Source organism: Vicia villosa, linkage group LG1 (assembly GCF_029867415.1).
Source record: "Vicia villosa cultivar HV-30 ecotype Madison, WI linkage group LG1, Vvil1.0, whole genome shotgun sequence".
In the NCBI taxonomy this organism is placed as follows: Eukaryota; Viridiplantae; Streptophyta; class Magnoliopsida; order Fabales; family Fabaceae; genus Vicia; species Vicia villosa.
Genome location: NC_081180.1, coordinates 118,471,787 through 118,494,844, shown reverse-complemented (window position 1 = coordinate 118,494,844; position 23,058 = coordinate 118,471,787). Strand labels below are relative to the sequence as shown.

The 23,058-nt window shown below is 31.5% G+C and overlaps 1 protein-coding gene across 1 annotated transcript; it reads right to left on the bottom strand.

Moving 5' to 3' along the window:
- Window positions 1-393: 393 nt before the first annotated feature.
- On the bottom strand, window positions 394-10,688 carry LOC131643980 (protein translocase subunit SecA, chloroplastic). The gene is made up of 20 exons (XM_058914354.1): window positions 10,082-10,688; window positions 9,912-9,984; window positions 9,558-9,764; window positions 9,125-9,227; window positions 8,836-9,016; window positions 7,798-8,016; window positions 5,687-5,800; window positions 5,473-5,586; window positions 4,936-5,103; window positions 4,556-4,731; window positions 4,041-4,110; window positions 3,350-3,496; window positions 3,128-3,223; window positions 2,986-3,054; window positions 2,766-2,867; window positions 2,432-2,683; window positions 2,283-2,350; window positions 1,710-1,827; window positions 1,030-1,269; window positions 394-913 (listed from the first exon to the last, which is right to left on the bottom strand). Exons 1-20 carry the CDS (start codon window positions 10,463-10,465, stop codon window positions 776-778), a joined length of 3,039 nt encoding a protein of 1,012 aa, XP_058770337.1. The 5' UTR covers window positions 10,466-10,688; the 3' UTR covers window positions 394-775.
- Window positions 10,689-23,058: the final 12,370 nt, after the last annotated feature.

The following is a 23,058-nucleotide window of genomic DNA, read 5'->3' as shown; positions in this document are numbered from 1 at the left end:
TTTTGACAAATATATCCATAATTATTAATTACATAGAGTAAAAAAAGACAAATGAATTAATAATAAATAATCATTTTTATTATAGAAGTAACAAAATTTATTTAATTTGTTAGTATGTATAAAAATAAAATAAAAAAAGACACTTAAAAAGAAAATAATTGAATATTTTTTCTCTCTCTTTCTTAAATGGACTAATTTATAGAACTGCGTGTTGTTGTGCAGTACTCCAACTCCAATTTTGTGAGCTTGAAGATACAGAAATTGAAAATAAAAAGGTGGTAAAAATGAGAGACAAAAAAATAAACAAGATAGGAACAAAAAGAAAGCATAAGCAAAAGCTGTAGGAGAATGACAACAGCTTGGCTTATGGTATTCAAATTTTGATAAAAAATGTGAGAACATAAGTGTTAATTAATATTGTATTCAAAATTAAACGAGGTACATCAACTTAGCTTTGGCATAGTGATTGCACTTTTTACAACAAAGTACTATAAATTAAATCTAATTTGTATGCATCGTAGTCACTATAAACCACATCTCAGCATGTATGAAAATGCTGTCACAAATATAATAATCACTAAATTTAGGATTTATAACCTATTCTTGCCTCATATTCTAAAGGCGTGGTTTGTTACATTTATAAAATTTTACAGATGGAGCATCAAAATTCCACTTTACATAAATTATTTGACGAACTGAGGATAAAGTGAAGCCTTCAAGGTTGTTCCTTCTCCTTTAATAAGTAGGAAGCCAGTTAAATGCACAGACTGCTGCATTAGGAACTAGCACTTGTTGATGGCTCAACTGTGCCAACTGGATCTGGGTTGGTATCGATGGGAGCACGTGCATTCCTTTTTCCTGATTTCTGATTCTCTATTTTATCCTGATCTTGCTTACGCAGCACAGGTTTAAACTGCCAAAAATTCAAATGTACCGAATTACCAATGTGAGTATTGTATGCAACCACAAAAATTATAGAAGTGGTGAGAGGGAAAACACGGGAGCCTAAAATTATAGATCAATGCAAACCTGATATATGGAATATATAACATTTCTTCTTATTTGTGCCATCATCTCCAAGAAAAGGTTGTAACCCTCGAGCTTATATTCAATAAGTGGATCCCGTTGTGCATACCCTCGTAAACCCACAGCTTGCTGAACAAATTTTAGTGCTTGTAGATGTTCTTTCCATAACCGATCGATATTGCTCAAGATTAGGAATCGCTCTGCTTCTTTCATCAAACCTGGTGCTTGTTGCTCCACAATATCCTACGGCAGTATATTTAGTCATGCAAGGAAAAAAACAAAATAAAATAAAGGTAAACTAAACTGTGAAGAGTAAGAGTGTTTTAAACTTGGCATGGAAAATGCTAAAAGTCCAAGCATTTGGACTTCAAACCAAATCAAGGCTTACCAATTATCATAAATCATCTTCAGTCACAGACAATTTAAAATCGAAAAAACTTCATAATGGTTTAGTATATAATTTGTTGATATCTTTCTATCTTTAATTAATGGACTATCCGCAATTTGATCCATATACAACTAGGATTTCTACACAGGTATTATCCATACATGCTCAGATTCTATAGAAGGAAAAACTTAACTAATAGATTGTAGTGCATCTATAATTTTCATAAAATATTGATCTTTGAAACCACAAAAATAAATTAGAAATACAACTAAGTTTTAAGTGACTGTCTACTGACCCTTTTTTGCAGATAAGCTTCTTTACCACGGAGACGAAGATAGCTCCGCAATCCCTCATAATCAGAACACTCGTTCGTCAGCAAATCAGGGGTCAGATCATTCAACAAGTAGCAATATCTGAATACAAATCAAATATACTTTGTCAACAAAATTGTTAGATCCCAAATTGAAGGAAAACATCCACTAGTTATTTGCTAAGTATTTGATAAAAATAATCTACTTTATTAAATGCAAAACATAATTTTTTACGAAGTACTTCAATAACATAAATCAACAAAGTTGATAGTTCTCTGGGTTGGCCTGTTGCTACTAGTAAGGTAACATTTGTAACTGTGGTTCCATGAAACCAGCACTAGTTTGGCCTGCTCTATGAAAACCACCTAGTTTTGCAAGCCTATTTGGTAGACATCAAGGAGTTTGAAAAAAAATCACTGGCGCATGGTTGAAGAGGCCGGTTGGCTTGTCAAGGTTTTAGAAGTGTATACTTAAAAAGAATACAGAGATCGGGCATGAACTACCACATGATTAAATAAAAGAAGGCATCAAACACAGAATCAAAAGATTTCACTTACTGCTGAATTTTTGCAATTAGTTTATCAAGATCCCAGCTGTCTTTTGGAGCATCAGAACCAATATTGGCCTATTTCATCACAGGAATGTATTTTTGCATTACATGACAAAGCAAGGCATATAAAGAACCATAATTTTAACATGCACTTACCTCTAAAATGTCATCTATTGTCAACTCAGCATATTCAATAAGAAGAGACTGAAGATTGACAGATTGAAGGGCTCGTCTTCTCTCTGTATAAACTCGATCTCTTTGGCTATTAAGTACTTCATCATACTCAAACAATTGCTTCCGAATGTCAAAGAAATAGTTCTCCACTTTCTTTTGGGCTTCATCTAATGCTTTGGTCAACATCTGGGACTCGATAGGTAGGTCTTCCACTCTAAAAGCCCGCATTAAGCCCTGCATATCACAATATTAAGTTACTAACCATGTTTTAGGTAATCAAGTTCCAGGTGCAGTGGTAAGACCACAACCACAATACCTGAATTCGGTCTCCACCAAATATCCGAAAAATATTATCTTCAAGACTTAAAAAGAAGCGTGAGCTTCCTGGATCCCCTTGTCTGCCACTTCTACCACGCAGCTTTAGAGATTTAAGTTCCAAGGTTAAATATTTATTTGGCAATACTATTATTTTAATGGAAGGGAAGGAGTGGTAAGGGATATGTTAAAGAAAGGAAAAGGGGAGAAGAAAAGAAAACCTGATTATCAATTCGTCGTGATTCATGACGCTCAGTACCCACTACATGTAGTCCACCAGCTGCCACGACCTGCAGTCAAAAAGCTTATATAAAAATATGAACAATAGATCATGGAAAGTATTACTTTATTAAACAAGTTGACCTTCTTCCTCTCTTCCTCGGTGAAGACTTTATATTCCTTGCTGATTTCCAAAAATGCATTTCTCAGCTCGGCAATGACTTCATCTTGGGCAGGGCCCTATATAAAATCCACAATGACAATTTGATATAAGATTAAAAATTCTCAAAAGTATTAAAACAAAGAAGAAAGTGGCATTTTCCTAAAAACTTTTAACGGTTATACAAGCCATCAAAAGAATGTCACCTTTTCACAGGAATATGATAGGCGTTCTTCCGCTTCCAGCTCAGTTAATGATCTTTTGCCCCATGTTTTAACAGCTAATTGCACGGCCTTTTCAGCCAACTCAGTATTTTGATTTGATAGTTGGCATGGAAACAGCTTCTCATTCACCTTGATAATGACATATGTGAAATTTAAAATAGTTACTTTAAAAATTACATGCTTACACATATACACTTTCTAATGCTAAAACCAAAATTTTCTGTTTTAAATATGTGGGTATTTTTGTAATATTATTTGAAAAATGTATTCTTGAATCCAATTTCCTTTCCTTTTCAACCAGACGTGACATCTCTCCCCTTTAACCATCCTTTCTTCTATGTTTGCAGAAAGATTCATCACTTACAACAAAATTCTATATAACTGTCATTGTCAAAGATTTTCACTTGTTGTTCAAGTAAAAAAAAATTCCTAAGCATACTGTTCATTATCGCAAACTAATAATGTCAGAGGATGCAAAAGTACTCTATGGGCTTAATGAGTCAGATACTTGTAGTCCAGTACTTCTCAGTCTGACAATTTTATGAACAACAATTCAATCTAACACATTTTTACCAAGCAGGAGGACGTCAGCAGTCCCTATACACTCACACACACCACCACCTTATTTACATGAGGAAATATCAAAATAACTAAAAAATAAAAAACACCATACCTTCCATGTCTTGCCGGGAGGAGGTTTCTTCACTGATACAAAATCTCCTTCAGCTACTAGATTAACAACTCTGCAATCATATGTTCCCAAAAAGAATGAAATCCAGTTCTAATGAAAGACAGGGTATAATTATAGGAATCTAAGCATAGGAGCAATCAGAAAATGCTTTCCCATCAAAGTTGTATCAGTGACAAATGAATCCTGGAAGCAGTAAGATTGCACAAGCAAGGAACAATATGCATTGCAATATACCCAATTTAAGGATTAATTGTTATCAGTTATCACATGCCTAAAGAATAGTTGTTTTATAGATAATTTTAATAGAGTAAATTTTAATATCATTAGTTTCTTGATCTTGTGCCCTTGTAAGAGAGAAATATTTTTTTACATGTATCATAGCTGAATATTGTTGGGTCACTCCAATAGAAGTCCAAAATCCTGCAAGCCTATTACTGTAGGCCTGAGGAAACAATAGAAATGGGTGCAAGTGTATACCAATTAAAGCTCCGCCATACCTCGGCATCAGTATTTCACGAAGCTTCAGCCGTGCCATAAACTCAGCATTTCCGCCAAGGATTATATCCGTCCCACGACCAGCCATATTGGTGGCAATTGTCACTGCCCCAAGACGACCACTTTGTGCTACAATTTCTGCTTCCCTCTCTACATTTTCTGGTTTTGCATTGAGAACCTTAACAAAAAAATGGTTCTTATATTAAGCTTTATTCTCATGCTTCTAAATGGAAGAGCACTAGATCAGTTTTAGCAGCGCTTAATCTACCCTACGCATAGGCTGTCCCTTTTTAGAAACAAAAATTACTCGAAACAGGTGTCGTGAAGAAAATATTGTATAATCAGATTCCGTCCTTTTCCCATAAGACAATAGAGACTTTACCTCATGCGGGATTCCTGCTTCCTTCAATTGCTGAGACAAAGAATCACTCTGCTCAACGCTAGTGGTGCCAACAAGCACAGGTCGGCCAGTTTTGTTCATTCTAGAGATTTCCACCACAACTGCACGCCATTTCCCTGTAGTAGCCCTAAAAACTACATCAGATTCATCCTGGGAGAGGAATTAAAAACACCATTAGGACTTGAGAAACATCAAGTAATTTATGAAATTGCTTTATCAGGTAAGACATGCACTAAACAACTCTAAGATGAAAAAGTAAGGCTTCCAAACTCTACTTTTGATGGAAATACATGCACTAAATAACTCTTAAGATGAAAAAGTAAGGCTTCCAAACTCTACTTTTGATGGAAATAATCTACCACAACTACCTCTTGGAGAACTATGATAACAACTTTTGCATTATTCTTGCAAATTTAAATATAGTAAGAATATCAATCATCCATACCATTTTGGAATACGAATACAAAACAGTCATCAGTTCATTAAGGTGCTACATATGAATAACAAGCAATAAGATACCTTTCTTATCATAGGTTTGTTTGTAGGCACGATTGTAACTTTAAGCTTGTAAATGCTTTCAAATTCAGTGATTTCTGTTGCTGCTGTGCCAGTCATGCCGCAAAGTTTTGGGAACTGTGAAACCACAGATTTAAAAGCATCAAGGTAATTTCCACAGCTAATAAAATTCTGAACTGAAGATTTGACTAATCGGTTCAGATAGAACATTTCCAACCTGCAGAAAGAAATTCTGGTAACTAATAGAAGCCAGTGTCACGGTTTCATTTTGAATGGGCAGCCCTTCCTTTGCTTCAACTGCTTGGTGAAGTCCATCACTCCACCTTCTCCCCTATCAGTAGAGAGAAGGCATGTTAAAATCATGTGTTCCTTGACATACCAACAGAACTTGCTTCTCAAAAAATTAAAGATATTGGCATAATATTTCTTCATCAAAGTTTCATTCCTTGTTCTGAAGGTAAAAGTGGTGGTAATGTAAGTAATAAATAAGATTTTGGTATGGGTTAATGAAGCACGGCCAAGATACAGGCTCGTATCCGATACGAAGATACGTCAGTCATTAGAAAATCTAGGATATGATACATTTAAGATACGTTTATAAAAAATTATAATTAAACATTAGTTAATTCATTCTCTAACAAAAACTAATTGAATTTGTGAATTTTGATAGTAATTGGTAAAGGAATTATGAGAAAAAGAAAACATAGTTAAAGTTGAAAGAAAAGTAATTAGAGGAAAATTTTGATTTTTGTAATAGAAAAATGAAAGTAATGAGGTAATTAAAGTTGAGAAAAGAATAATTAATGATGAGAGAGATTGATTCATGTTCTAGAAATATGAATAGTCATAAGATTAACTAGTCGTATCGGAGACGTGTCACCAGCGTATCCTGACGTATTGCCGTTGTATCGGGATATATCGGTATTTTTTATTTTTTATTTTTTATTTTTTAAATAAAAAAATCGGATACTCTTTGGATACGTATCGGCGGCGTATCGGTACGTATCCAATACGATACGGCATATATTTTAGAGTATATGTGCTTCATTGGGTTACACAATCACTGAAACAATTAGATTGTAAACTTAAACACTATGGTTTTGGTATGTGTTCACAGGAAGGACAAGTTAAAAATGTATCACAATGGTGGAATCTAGTATAACACCTAACTTACCTTGTGGGAAGGGAGGGATATTACTGTGCAGGTTTAGATTGTAGATTATTATAAACAGTTTCTGTCTTGAACCTTCAGTCCAATTTTAGTGAACTTTAATTATAACTATTTTATGGTAGCAATAATGAAAGGAAAATTATTAAATTCTAGAAGAACCGTCACAATTTAGACAAAGGAGGATGATGAATTCAGTATTAAAGAAATATAATGATTAGCCATAATTTGAAGCAGAGCTTTACCATATTCTGAATACAGTTCAAGAAAGTAACAATGAATGCAAGCAAAACAAACAATTTGTTAGATGATATCAAAAATATATTGTGATATCTTCGACCAAATCCTACAGCATCTTATCTTATCTCTTAGGATTGACTAAGTTTCTAACCATGTATTTTAAGGTTATCTCCTAAAGATAGTTTCTTTATTTTTCAGTTACGATTATGATTGGTTTCCCTATTTGATTAAAATTAGGAGTCTATTATTAACATAAATAAGGGTTCATACTTAATAAGGGTTATATTTGAAACTGTTCAGATCTTTATTATGGGCCACTCGCACCTGTCCACGCTTTTGATGTCAAGTCCTGAAGGTGTCTGGATGTGTTGAGATCCCACATCGATTAGAGTTATGCTTATAAGTCTTGAGCAGTCTTCACCTTCCTATCAAATTTTGTGGGGTTGAGTTAGGTTATAGTTAGAGGAGTGTTAGTCTATATGAAAAGAAATTGTAATATCTAGATCTAATTCTTTGTATTTTATTTATCTCTTAGAATCTGTTTCCTATCTTACAATATATTACTTTCTCTCGTTTTCTTTGATTATCCATTTCTAACACAATATAATAAAGATTCTCTCATAATGATTTTTCATGTTTCTTTCATATTCTGTTTTTCCCCCTTATTTTATTGGAATTATGTATTAGCGCAAACAAGGGCTAATGCTTAGTCTTTTGTGTCATCATATCTTAAACAAAATTGTAATTCAAAGTAATTACTTTTTTAATTCTCTCCTTCATCATTTAATTTCAACATAATTAGTATGAGAATAACATCCAATTCTGCCTAAGAAGCAGCTCTATGTGATATCATACTTCTTCTTATTGGGTTTTCCAATTAAATTGTATATTGCATGAGGTCAGGCTGAATGTCTAAATACCTGCATCACTCGACCAGTAAACTCATCAACAATTAGAACCTCTTTTCCGCGAATTATGTAGTTTACATCTCGAAGAAAAAGTTCTTTTGCTTTAATTGCATTTATGACAAATGAAGCCCATTGTTCCCTTGGATCATATAAATCTTTGACAGCTAAAATTTCTTCAGCATCTTCATAGCCCTGTTCAGAAAGTAGAACTGATTTTTGTTTTTCATCCACCTGCAACGAAAATCTTGGTAAGAAGAATAAGATCAAACTAAATTATGCATCTACACGTGTGAGCAGATATAAAACAAGTTATTCTCATTACGAAAAATTGAAAACTAATGACCATTCACAATGCATAAAAAATAAATAAATTAATTAAAATTGTGTTTTAAAACTAACTTAACAAATACCCATTGTGTTTTTGGCATCATATCTTTGATCTATCCATGTTCAAAATCAAACGACAACCACCCAGCCATCAGTCACAAGTGAATAACAGAACTTTACTAGCATCACCATGCAGATCACATAATGCAAACTGGTTATTTATATATCAAACTTAGTGTTACCAGTTCATCCTAGATAGCACTTACAAGGTGTATTCACAACTTTTTCATTGTCTCTCATTTGCATTTACATAAGGCTTATAAGATCAAACTTCCTCTTTTCTTGTCCATGAGGTTTCCGCTCGGTGGTAAGAGTTTGACATTATAAATTCATAATTTCAAGGGCCAGTTTAAATCCCGTCAGGCACGGATGTAAAAAGGTCATTAGTGAGAATAATAGGCTCAAAGGAAGTAGCTAAGTAAAATTTCTGACAAAATTTATTCTAAACTTTACATGAATTGGAAGAATATATATGGGATATACGTGAACTCTAACGCTTGCTGACCTAAAGCAGAAAACAGACTCTAACTAAGATGCCAATATTTCTTACCAGGCACAACCTAAAACTGAGCTGAGCATGTACAGAAAACAAAATAGCGAATATATGCATGATAAAGTTAAAACTACATTAAAATTCAAAATAAGCATAGATAGAAGAATTACAGTGTAATGTATATCTCGTTCAAAGGCTTCTGCTATTTTTGCAGCCTTGAAATATTGATCACTGGGTTTCTCGGCAGGTCCTGATATAATGAGTGGAGTTCTAGCTTCATCAATAAGGATTGAATCAACCTCATCAATGACACAGTAATTGAAACCCCTAATGACAAGCTCCTCAACACTCTGCACATTCCATAGTTTGGAGTTCAGTGTAATATTCAAAGGGTTGAAATTAACTATTTACAGAGCATATAGTAAATGCAGGGAATATGTAAAGGAAGAATTACTTTCCGTGGCAAGATTGTCTCTTAAGAAATCAAAACCAAGTTCGCTGTTAGTGACATATGTTATGTCACATAAATAATTTTCCTTTCTTTGCTCACTTGTCATATTTTCTGCCAATAAAGTCATAATTTGTTAGAGTGCAACAAAGGAATGCGTTAAAATTGTGATGCATATTAAAGAAGCCCAGTTAATAACGAGAAGAAGGAAATACACAAAACAAAAAACTCGGAAAAAATTATGTCAAGGGTGCATTGGCAAGCTTTTATTGAGAAATCAAAAAATCGGCGGATGACATAGAATAGAAGCAAGAGAGAAGAATTAAATACAGCCAACACCCAAATGAGTAAGAAAAAATAAACATAGACTTGAAACTTGAAAGTATATAGAAACAGAATCTAAACACAAAGGGGGGAATTGAAAGAATGAATTATGAGACATACGCTGGATGAGGCCAACCTTCATTCCAAGAAATCGCGGAACTTGACCAACCCATTCACAATCACGGCGAGCAAGATAATCATTAACAGTAACAACATGAACTCCCTTCCCAACTAATGCATTCAAATAAGCTGGCAAAATGGCAACCAGAGTCTTCCCTTCTCCAGTCCTCATTTCAGCTATTTCTCCCTTATGAAGAACCATGCCCCCTACAACACCCAAACTAACAATATTAATAAATTTCCATATACACACCAAATTTTCAATATCAAAAAATATATATAATAAGTAACAACAGATTTCAGTTAGACAGTCAGTTACATCAACAACAACTCAAACACAATGTAAAGACTAACCTATCAACTGAACATCGAATGGACGAAGACCGAGAACTCTCTTCGAAGCTTCTCTTACAACAGCAAAAGCTTCCTACAATAAATACACAATAGCTTCCTTAGCCACAATCTATATCAACTTTATTTAAATTCCTATACTTCATTCAAGCTACTAAAAAAACTAGACATACAGGCAAAAGAGAATCCAAGGACTCTCCCTTCTGAGCACGCTCTCGCAGTGCAAAAGTCATATCCCTAAGTTCAGAATCCGAAAGTGCTGCAATCTTCGGTTCCAATCCATTGATGGTGTTAACAGTTGCATTATATTGCTTCCTTGTAGCTTCTCCAGTATCGTTTCCTTTGAAGATACCGCCTAACAAACCACCGAGTGAGGCAACCGGAGCCGATCGACGAGTCCTGGTTCGCCGTGTTTTGGAAACGGAAACTGAATTGAGGTGAAATTGTCTGGAGAGAAAAGAGGAAGGTGGTAGGGTTAGGGTTTTGCGGTGGTGAAGACGAGAGTGTGGACTACAAGTTCGGGAAGTGAAGGAGGAACAGAGTGAGGATGTTGCCATGGTTTGATAAGTTAGAATTGGGAGGGAAAATTGAAGAAATGGATTGTGGTGAGAGTTTTATATAGGGTTGGAAAAGTGTGTTTGGTTTTCGTTCATGCTTTTGTCTTGGCGTTGGGTTGGGTGGTTTGTGCAACGGAGATTGTGAGTTTTGAGTTCAGTGTGTTTGAGTTAGCGGCAAAGAAGCAGAGAAGGGACGAAAGATAAGATAAGAAGAACTGTACACGGGTGCGTGACTGAATCGAGACATATATATACCTCGTGCTTAGCTGGATAAAAATTCCTATTAAAAAATTATTGGCTTAATTGCAACTTTAGTCCCTCTATTTTGTCTTTTTTCGATTTTGGTCCCCCTATTTTTAAAACCACAATTTTGGTCCCTCTCTGAATTTTCTATTGAAAAATAGACAAAAATAGGGACTAATTTTGCAGAAAAAACAAAATAGGGGGACGAAAATTGCACAAAAAAACTTTAAAAAAAGACTAAAATAGTGGTTTTTAAAATAGAGGGATCAAAATCAAGAAGAAGACTAAATAGGGGGATTAAAGTTGCAATTAAGTCAAAATTATTTCTTTTATTTATTTAAAAGTTACTATATTAATTGACAAATCCATTTCTTGAGAAATTGAGATTATCTTACTCATCTCTTTCTTATGTAATTAAGCTTCATATAATTCTTTTTTATTTTGTGACTATTTTCTTTTGATTATAGGAATTGATTTTTTTAATAATTTTAACATAAAAGAAATTAGGGCAAACATTTGTAGATGGTATACCAATTTTATCACGTGGTATTTGTGGAAGTGGATAAATAAAGTGTTGGTGCACAAGAATGGAAGATGATAACAAATAGAATAAACAAAAAAATAATGGCGCAAAGAATGAGAGAATAATTGTTGTGTTCTCTATTACTTGTGTTAATAATGATAGCTACTACAAGGCTATTTATACAAAAGAAAATCTTGTCACATAAACCCTAATAGAGTAAACTTAGTGAACAAGTCTAAAGGTACAAACAGTACAATACTAAGAAATACTAAAGTACCCTTACTAACTAAATAGCTAAGCTAACAGGACCCAGAAGGTAGAACTTATGGTCAACACTATCTTCTGAGTAACCATCAGAAAATCAGCCCACATCAGAACTTCTGATGCTCATCTTCTGAATATGAATTACTCTTCAATACAAAGTTGTCTTTGAAGTTGATTTTTAAATGTTGGATAATCTAATTTTATCGATTTAGAGATTTGTCAAAGATATTGAAGAATATAATTTAGATCATTTTCATAAAAGTCCCTAGTCAAAGGACATTGTTTATATAAGATGGAAGTGATTGCAAGAAGGTTAGTTCACGCTCAATAGTGATTGTGTGGGTAAAGATATAGGAGAAATGGTTGGTCTTGGATCCCCTTTTTTTTTACGATTTGTACAATAGAAGAACTACATATTACTCTAAGAAGATTCGAGCATGCAATGGCTTACATGCTAAGATGTGGAGAAGATAAAATAAATAAATAAAAAATAGGATTTTATCATGGTTGGTTGTTTCTTCACATTTCTGTTGATGTAACCACTGAGTCTTAATGAAATTCTTCACCTCCATTAATAAATGGAGCACTAAACATTAAACTCAAAAATACTGTATCATCTTCATTTTTTTATCATCATATCTTCTCCAACTCGTTCTCCAATAAACAAGGTCGAACTCCGTCGTATCTTCTCTAACTCGTACGAAGCAATGAAAGACGAAGAAGAAACTCGAACAATACTTGCAAGAAGGAAATATTACACTCAAACGATATTTAGTTATTTGACTTTTTCATCACGCTTTTGGTACGTAAAATATCTTCATCATGCATGTAATAGTAATGTTGTTGGGGTTGTTGAGGTATGTAATAGTTATGTTGTTGTTGAAAGTTTAATTGTTCTGATTTTGAAGGTTTAATGTTGTTATAGATTTATTACAATGTAACTTGGCAATATTTTCATTCAAAATGAATTATTCATGTAGGATTTTGAACTTAGATGGACCATTCATCCCGCATCACTCATACAAATGAATGTTCTTCTTTTGAGAATAAAAGAAAAACTAGAGGTGCCACAATGGTGGCTAAATTAACAAAAGGTCGCAACTCATGTGTTAAGTTACGAATCGAGTTTGATTATAAAACCGAACATGTTATGGTAAGAATGCTTCTTTATTTAAGAGCTATGTGGCATATCTTGGTCGTAGCAAAATGAGTATTTTGATAGATGATAGGGACCATCTACTAGATGATTTGAAAGGAAGTATATAGACATATCTTAATGTATGAATTTTAATTTACATGATTTGATAGTATATATTTTTTTGTTAAATATTAATACCTACTTGTTAAGGTAATTGTAGTAAATTTTTTAGTTTAAAGAAACTGGTGATAAGTTAAATACTGATAAGTTAGAGAACAAGTGGATTTTTTATGGTGAGCGTTTAAGGGGCTTTAATTCATAATGTTAGATTAATTATTTAATTAATCAATTATGGATTATCAATAATCAATTATTATAAATTATTATTAATATAAATTATGGTCTATTATTGTTAAACACTTATTGATGAATTATTTAATTGGGCTTTTGTGCCTGAATGGACCGTGATGGGTTGGACCATTCAGTTAAGCCCAATGAGAGGTCTCTGCCCTCAGCCGTTTAGTTATTTAAGCGTTGCCCCATTAGACGTTTAACGTACTGTGAAAACCCTAGACGGCAATGAGGGTAGTAATCCTCTCATACTCATTCTCTCTGACAGTGTCTCAATTCAAAAGATCTCTCAATCATTAAAAGGTACACCGTTCTAATTATTCTTGATTACTCTATAATATTATAATATGCTATAATTTGTTTCTATAGATTCAATTAAATCCATCAATTGGTATCAGAGCCTGGTTTTAGATACATCTTATAGCTATTAAGTAAATTACATGGATCGATATATGCATATGGTGTTACTCTTGATATAAGTAACAATTATTTAGCTGTGATTTCTATTTTGTATGCTTGGTTGTGTGTATGTGTTAGTGTACCACTTATATTGATTTTCATTTATCCATATTCTTCAAGAAAGTTTAAACAGATCAAACCTTTTAAAAGGTTGTTTAAAATATTGTCGAGGTTTTCTCCATCTACGATAATTCTTTATCTATCAGGATGGTTCTTTGAATGTCTTGTGCGCGTATATATTACTTGATATGGAGAATAATTGTAATGACCTCTCACACCTTGATTTAATTTCCTATTAAGTAGGCAACAATAAAATAAAATGCCAATAATTGTGTTCTCTCTAAGTAAATAAATAAATGAAACAGCAAAAATAAATATAAGTAAATATTGGTTAAAATCGCGCTTCTCATGACTTGGGTTGTGTTTTATTTTATTCTACATTTATATATGACCGATTTCCATTATTAACGATATTAATATCCATTAAAATTATATCGTTTCTAAATATTCCTTTTGATGAGTTTGTTTCCTAAAACAAATTAAAATCTTGTGATTTTAAATGTACAAGTAAGGATATTCATTCATAATAAATTATGACTATTTATTATTTATTGGGCAATGTTAAATTGGTTAGTCAATAAAAGGGTTAATTGCTATTTGTTTCTTTAGTCCAGCTTTAAAATAATAATATTAATAATAATAAAAACGGAATGTCCGGTTGTCAAAAAAAAAAAAGGAATGTCCACGTATCTACATTTGTGCTTGGATGATTGACTATTTCTCAAATTATAGTGTAATATATTTTCGTGAAATTGAAAATAAATAAATTATTTATTTATCATAAACTCTAAATGTTTGAATCGAGGTAAAAGGAAACTAATATTCCAAAAAGAAATGTTTTCTCTTTTAATCGGAACTATGATCTATTGGGAGAAATTATATTCCAAAATTATGTGTCAATTTTGATTAATATTCAAGATAATTATGATACCTTCTGAAATTTAATTTGTATATATTTAGTGTGATATTGTCAGAATCATATATAATCTTTAGATTATATATTTTAATATTTTAGTCAAAAATATTATATGTGATATTTTATAGTAGTGACACTTATAAGAATAATTTTATTTAAGTTTTAAGATTGTAATATATTTTGACTCATATTAAATGATATGATTCTATAATAATAATAATAATAATTATTATTATTATTATTATTATTAAGCTATATATTACTTCATTATTTATTTGCTCACTTGTAAAAATAATTATATTTGCATATAATCAATCACAAAAAGTGAATTATATGTAACTGTTTATTTGGTATTTCATAATCTATTCCGGTGAAATCAAATTGAGTAATTTGGATACAGCCGCATATTTCATTGATGGGTAAGTCTATCCTAATTAATAGCATAACTTTTAGAAAATTGTAACAATTTCTCTAAATTCAAGTATTGTACTATGATGAAAGAAAATAATGATATTAGTGGATTATTATATACTACGATTGATATTGCAATTATATTATATTAATTTTGATAATTAATTATAATAACGTGTTGTGTTTATTCCTTATTTATTGGACACTTATATTTTTTCTTCCATTTATGTGTTCATTAAATATTATAATTAATTAAAATTATATTACCCTTGAATTATATTGATTAGAATCATATATTTTCTATATCAATTTATTTTGTTTACGAGTGATTTTTTGAGATGACATTGTAAATTTTAAAGTCATCAATGCTCACTCACTCTATTTATAAGGATAAATGTCACATTGTCTTCGAGGTTAATCGTAAGTTAATTATAACATAAGAAAAAAATTGTATATAATTATATAATTGTATAATTGTATATAAGAAAAAATTCTGAAAATATCTTGTGACTAATTATATAATTGTATATAAGAAAAAATTATTTTAATATTGTCCACTCCTTTTGAAAAAAAATATAAAAAAATACATTTATATAAAATTATTAAATTTTCAGAATATTTTGAGTTAAAAACACGTTATTTATTGTCCTAAATTGGTTTCTTGTTCTATACTCAAATAAATAAATAAAAGTTTATGAGTATATTAAAATTTTTATTATTTTAATTATTCTGGAAAATCAAGTAATCACCATTAATTTGTATAATTGTAATCTCACCTATCGTGGATATAATTATACAAATTTTCCTATTTTGAATAGAATATAATTATTTTAATTTGCATGATTGTAACTCACCTATCGTGGGTATAGTTGTACAAATTTTGTTTACTAAAATAATTAAAATTATTTTAATTATAATTATAATAAATATTATACTGACACCCTATCGGGTTTGTTATTATTAATATAATTTGTTTTGTTCAATGTAGTTGTGATTTATGATTATGTAAATTATGATTCGAATACCTTATTGGTATTAGAATTTTTGTGACATAATATTTGTACATTGTTGTTATATTTGCTTTTAAAGACATGTAATATTTTAATTTTATGAAATTCAATAATTTATTTTAAATATTTTTTTTGTTAAAATATATTTCAATTCTCTTTGTATTATGTAAGTGATTGACATGCCCTATCGGTGTGACATTACTTGACATGATCAGTTGTGATAGAGAAAATAGTTGAGTATTTGTATGAATATGTTAAAACTCTTACCTTAATAATTCAACTAATTTTCTCTATCAAGTGGGAGAATTTAACATGTCAATTATATAGAAATAAGAAATAAATATTATTTATTTAATATTATTTTATGGAGACTTATATTGAGGATAATGTAGTCTTATGTTATTGATGGAAATTTACGACTAATTGTGTTATATCCTCAATATTAATTGAATTAAAGTCTCATATCTTTCCGCTGCTTATAACACAATATGTTTCTCAAATGTGTGTAGTTATATTTGTATCATTTGAGTTTTGAGTGAATTATTAAGATGTTGTATATAATCCTATATTTAAAATTATATGGATTTGATGTCACTCAAATGATGGTAAACCTTTTATATGATCATCATACTGTTTCATGTGAAATTATATATATAATGATATACTGTTTATGTGTAAAATATGTGGTTGAGTTTGTGAAACTCTAGTGATGATATATTATACAACCACTTCTCTGTATAGTTTTGCACTAAATATAAAATTAGTATCCCATTGAATAATCAGAGTATTTAATATTAGTGGGCTCTGAGAAATGTATATCCAATTTTTTTAGGTTGGATCAGTGGGAGTGCATGTGTACACAATAATTTCTAAAAGGACTTCAAAATGTATAATAACTCTATTATACCGAGATATATATTATTCTTTTAATCTCGGGAATCATCAAAATTTGATGTTTAGGTTGACATTGAAAGGACAAATAAATTTTTAGCATGCAATAATATTGTGTTATTCTATCTTCAACTGTCCACTTTTGTCGGGTCATATTATGAAAGTACAAGTAAATATCAATACTCCTATCGAGTATGATATTGTGTTATGAAGGTACTTGTGATTAAATGTAATTACTCTCATAATAGGGTACACGTATATGTAATTACTATTCTTAGACCTATGTGGATATTCTATGACCTATAATTTAAAACTCACTAGTATAATCACAACCCAAAGACGTATACGCATGAGTAAGTCTTATGATATTTTGGGTTAGTGGGAGTTTATTAATAGCATTTTCATATGCTTGGGCCATTGTTTAATAACATATTTTTTTATAAGAAATATGTTTCTCTCAATTCATCATTTTAATATAAAATGTATTTCTTTGACTTGCATGATATGTTTTCCCTATCAGGTTCATTTCTGCAATGTTGAAATTTACTTTTGTTTTGTGAACAGGTGTTTTGACCATAATTAAAATTCTAGTATTAAAATTTATATATTTTTAATAATTGATTATTTTCATCCAAGTGGGAGAATGTTGGATTAATTATTTAATTAATCAATTATGGATTATCAATAATCAATTATTATAAATTATTATTAATATAAAGGGTTAAATACTATTCACCCCCCTGCCAAAGTAGCGAGATTCGGTTTTCCCCCTTATTAAAAAAAAATTTAGCCTTCGCCCCTTAGAAAACAAGATTCTGTTTCCAGGAACCCCCTATCACCTGTTTGGCTGGCTGTGCTGGGAGAATCTTGCTGACTGGGCGCCTGATTTCCTTGTTTGGCTGACGTGGCTGCTGCATTTCCTTGTTTGGCTGACGTGGCTGCTGCATTTAAAAATGTTTATTATCAAAAAAATGTTTATTAAAATATTAAAATCATTATTTAAAATTAATAATATATAATGTTTATATAAAATAGCTGTACATATTAAATACATTTAAACATAATTATAAAAAAAGTTAATTAAAAACGTTAATTAAATATTTTATAAAAAAACGTTAATTAAAATACTTTTAAACATTAATAAATATATAGATTTAAAATATTTAAAATATTTAAAATATATAAATTTAAAATATTTAAAATATTTAAAAATTTAAAATATTTTATTAAAAACGTTAATAAATATTTTATTAAAAACGTTAATAAATTTATTATAAATATTTAAAATATTTTATTAAAAACGTTAATAAATTTTTTAAATATTTCTGCTAAATATTTTTAAAAAATTTATAAATATTTATGCTAAATTTTTTTTACATATTTTTAATAAAAACGTAAATAAATATATATATAGATTTAATTAAAAAAAATTTAAATTTTTAACATTTTATAACATTTTATAAATTTTATAACATTTTATAAATTTTTAACATATTATAACATTTTATAAATTTTTAACGTTTTATTTATATAATTATATAAAATTATTTAAAAAGACGTTTTAATTAACATTTATATATTAAAAAAAGTTAATTAAAAAAACTTAATTATTGAAAAAAGTTAATTAAAAAAACGTAATTATAAAAAAAGTTAATTAAAAACGATAATTAAAAACGTTAATTAAATATTTTATAAAAAAAACATTAATTATAAACAACAAAAATTATTAATTTGCATTTTTCAAGCTTTCCAAATGCAGCAGCCATGTCATACGCCCAGTCAGCCAAACAAGGATTATGGCGCCCAGTCAGCAAGATTCTCCCAGCACAGCCAGCCAAACAGGTGATAGGGGTTCCTGGAAACAGAATCTTGTTTTCTAAGGGGCGAAGACTAATTTTTTTTTTAATAAGGGGGAAAACCGAATCTCGCTACTTTGGCAGGGGGTGAATAGTATTTAACCCTTATATAAATTATGGTCTATTATTGTTAAACACTTATTGATGAATTATTTAATTGAGCTTTTGTGCCTGAATGGACCGTGATGGGTTGGACCATTCAATTAAGCCCAATGAGAGGTCTCTGCCCTCAGCCGTTTAGTTATTTAAGCGTTGCCCCATTAGACGTTTAACGTACTGTGAAAACCCTAGACGGCAATGAGGGTAGTAATCCTCTCATACTCATTCTCTCTGACAGTGTCTCAATTCAAAAGATCTCTCAATCATTAAAAGGTACACCATTCTAATTATTCTTGATTACTCTATAATATTATAATATGCTATAATTTGTTTCTATAGATTCAATTAAATCCATCATAACTCACACGTGATTACACTACTGTTATATTTTGGACTGAACTCTAGTATCTCGACAAGGATAGCTTCTTGGTTCGATAGATTTTAAGCATGTTGTCCAAGTATATTCACATGATTTTCAAAACCGAACCGGCCCAATAGAAAATCGTAAAACCGAATCGAACCAAACCGAAACCGCAAAAAACTGCATTTGGTTTGGAAGTGTTTGGGTCATTTTTAACAGAACCGTGCGGTTCAGTTTGGTTTGCGATTCGTATTTTGTAAACCGAACCAAACCAAATCAAACCGCATTGTGTTACAAAATCTTACTAACTAATATATATTTCTTTAATTTTTTAGAGAAATCAACTAGTATTATGTATATATTTTATCATATTATTTATATGATATTTATTTTAATTTATATATCATAAAAAAATAAAATATTATTCATTTATAAATACTATTTTGACAAAATATATTTTATCGTATTCTTTGTATGATATTTATTTACGAATACAATTTCATGTAAATCATTCTTTAGACCTAGGATAAAATTGTAAGACGCATTTTTATGTATCAAATCATAAACTTATTTTGACAATTATAAACTTTTTTATGGTAATGTATGAATGATTAAACACAAAATTATATTTTCCTCGATATGTGTATGTATGACTCAATAATTTTTTTTGTAAAAAACCGAACCAACCCAAACCGCATTAGTTTGGTTTGATTTCGTTTGATTTTATTTTTGAAAGCTAACTGAACCGTGCATTTTTTCTCTTGCGGTTCGGACGATTTTTCGCGTCAAAACCGCACCGCAAACACCCCTACTGATGTCAAAGTCCTGCATGCTGTAGACGAAATGCATTCAAGCATGCAGTAGTCAGAATTCTAGAATTATTAGCATGTCGAATTTGGCTTGTTTGTTTACCTCAATTGTTTAAGTTAACTTGTAGCTTAAGTTAGCTTGGTAGTATATAAATAGACTAGTTATCTTCGATTGTTGAGAGAGGTTGGGTCTTGATATTCACTTGTAATCTTTGAACCCTTATTAAGTAGGTGAATAGTAAAACAGTTATAACCAATCCTAATTTTTCTCCTTCTTCTTCTTCCCTTTTATCTCTTTCGCAAACACATAATAGGGTTTCTTGTGTTTATTCAAGAAACTCAATCTTTCTCATTATTTTGGTTTGTTCTTGACGGTACTCCGTTACAACAAACTGGTGCGGTGAGCATGGAGAAGAAGATGTCGCCAATGAAGTATGAGATTGAGAAATTCACCTGTGTGAATGATTTCGATTTGTGATGCTTGAAGATGTAAGTCATTCTTGTTCAACGGGGTTTGTTAGAAGCGTTTAAAGGATTGAAGAGGATAGATGTTGAGTTATCAAAGAAGGAGAAGATGACAGTGATCGAGAAAGCCCACAGTGTCATCGTATTGATCCTTGGTGAAAAGCTTTTACGACAGGTTTCAAAGGAGAAGACAACGACAGGTGTGTGGACGAAACTCGAAAGTTTGTGCATGACCAAATTGTTGGTTAATCGCCTCTACCTGAAGAAAGCTTTGTATTTATTCAAGATGAGTGAAGATAGAGTCTTGAAGACACAGTTAAATACGTTCAACAAGATGGTTCTTGATCTGGAGAATATCGAGGTTAGTATCAATAATGAAGATCAAGCACTATTATAGTTGTGTTCTTTACCTAAGTCCCGTGCTCACTTCAAAGAAACTCTCTTGTATGGAAGAGATTCGTTGACCTTTGAAGAAGTTCAATCTGCCTTGTACTCAAAGGATTTGAACAAATGAAAGGAGCACAAGTCATCGTTTGTTAGTGAAAGTTTTTCCACTAAGGGGAAATTCTTGAAGAAAGGTGGGTCTTGAGAATGACTCTATGGAGATACAAAGTTGCGTGGAACATGTGCCCATTCTATATGAAGATAATTGACTCCATGGATCCCCGATAGAATTAGCTGGGCAGGTTGAGGATCTTGAGGACCATCTTAAAAAGATGGAGGATGATACATATTAAAGTGAGATTGAAACGGATGTTGCATCTCTTGTCATCCGGGGTACCGTAGAGGAGCTGGTGACTGGGATGAAAGTTTAGCAAAAGAAGAAGAAACTCTTCGGGGTCAGCGGGCTACACTAGATGTCCAATTCCAGGAATTCCCCGATGTAGGCCTCTTGAAAAAAATGCCTTCTGAAGTGTCTTGCACCAATTGGAATCTCTTGCCCTAGAGTATTTTACTCTTTGCACTTCATTTTGCCTTCTTTAATTATTTTTTGACGTCTTATGTTATTAAGTACCTGCATATATGATGTTACATGTAGTTGTTTTGTACTTTTAGATACCTTGCGCTTTGCTTTCATCTAGCAAGATGTTGCCATGCCTTTGTATTTGTACTGTGCTCTGCGTCACCGAGGATCATTCTCCGACCAAGGGTAGAGGATTCTCGTCCCTGCCTCCGAGGTATGACTCAGATTGAAGTGGATGTCTCCATACTCCACCTCTCACGTCCCTTGCATTGACTAGATTTGAAAGGGGTGCTTCAGCTACACATAAATGTGTATATTTCTATTTGACATGGGGTATTTGAATATTATATTGGGGCATGCAAAGTCTCTCCAAAAGTACCCCTAGGGGAATTGGTTATTGCAGCCGGACGGGTAAAGCATCTCAGACAGCTCCCCTAAATTTTAAAGGTGTGCAAGGCGATGTACGGTATTAACTAATGTAGTCGGACGTGTAAAGCGTCTCTGAAAGCACCTCTTATTTTTATGTCTTGTTTTGACTTTTATTTTCTAATGATAATAAAGTGAGCTTGATGTTTGTATGTTTGCATAATTGTTTAAATAACTTTTTAAGTTTAAAATGTGTTTATAATTCATTGTTATAATTTTTTTACTTAGAATGAATATTGGCATTAACACCAATAGTGAAGATATTTTTTTCGATGATAGTGTAACTACTCACACAATTTTGAAGGATAAAAAATATTTCCCTTATTTAGTGAAACAAAAAACTAATGTCAGTACTATATCTGGCACTTAGAAAATAATTGAAGGCTCCGTAAGAGCCTACGTGTTGTTATATAGAGGAACAACAGTACACATTGAAAATGCATTATACTCCTTTAAGTCTTATAGAAATTTATCAAGTTTCAAAGATATTCGTCTAATGAATACCATATTGAAACAAGAGACGATGGAGACATTGAATATTTTTGTATTACAAAATATGATTTGGACAAAACATGTGTAATGGAAAAGTTACTTGCTTTTTTCCCAGGTCTGTACTACACTTATATTAATACAATTGAAGCACATGTTGTCATACCCCAATTTTTGACCTAAGATACCACCTCATATCATTGCATATACATCATTTGCATCACTAACAAATTACATAGCTTGTGTTTGTTATTTGTGACTCAGCAGGATTTAAACAAGAAATCACTCATCAGTACAAGTAACAATCAATTAGAGTTTTGTTCTCCCTTCATCTCAAAGGAACTATCTTCATCAACAATCAACATTTGGTCCTCAAAACTCCATTTCAACAAGCTCAGAGACTTTGAATCAACCAGATTAGGGTTTTGACTGAAGATAGCATACTCCTGACTTTTGCTCAGGATTTGACCTAATGACTTGGGACATGACCTCAAGACCCCAAGTTCATCATTTTGACTTAATCCATTGGCTCAGAACATCTCCTACACAAGGATTGATCAACAGTGCAAGTTCAAATCATCAGATTAGGGTTTTGAATTCTCAGGGACTGAAATCAGGGATCACATTTAGGAAACCCTAAAAATCCCAGGAAGTCAATCAAAGGTTTCAATCATCTTCAAATAATCCCTATGGCAATATCCAATGGAAATTACATCTTATTTCAAGATCCACAATCATCAATTTCATCAGGTCGACAATTAGGGTTTTTGACCTAATTCACCTGAACCATTGACTTTTTAATCAGAACATGGTGCCACAACTTAAACAATGGCTCAAGGTCCTCCAATACCTCAATAT

Bases quoted from the DNA above. Each gene is read 5' to 3' on its own strand.
- LOC131643980 (XM_058914354.1), bottom strand. From the start codon at position 10,465: ATGGCAACATCCTCACTCTGTTCCTCCTTCACTTCCCGAACTTGTAGT. The intron at 3,224-3,349 runs GTGACATTCTTT...GATTTTATATAG, and splicing joins TATCATATTCCTGTGAAAAG to GGCCCTGCCCAAGATGAAGT. The intron at 1,270-1,709 runs GTCAGTAGACAG...ATACTGCCGTAG, and splicing joins AAGCTTATCTGCAAAAAAGG to GATATTGTGGAGCAACAAGC.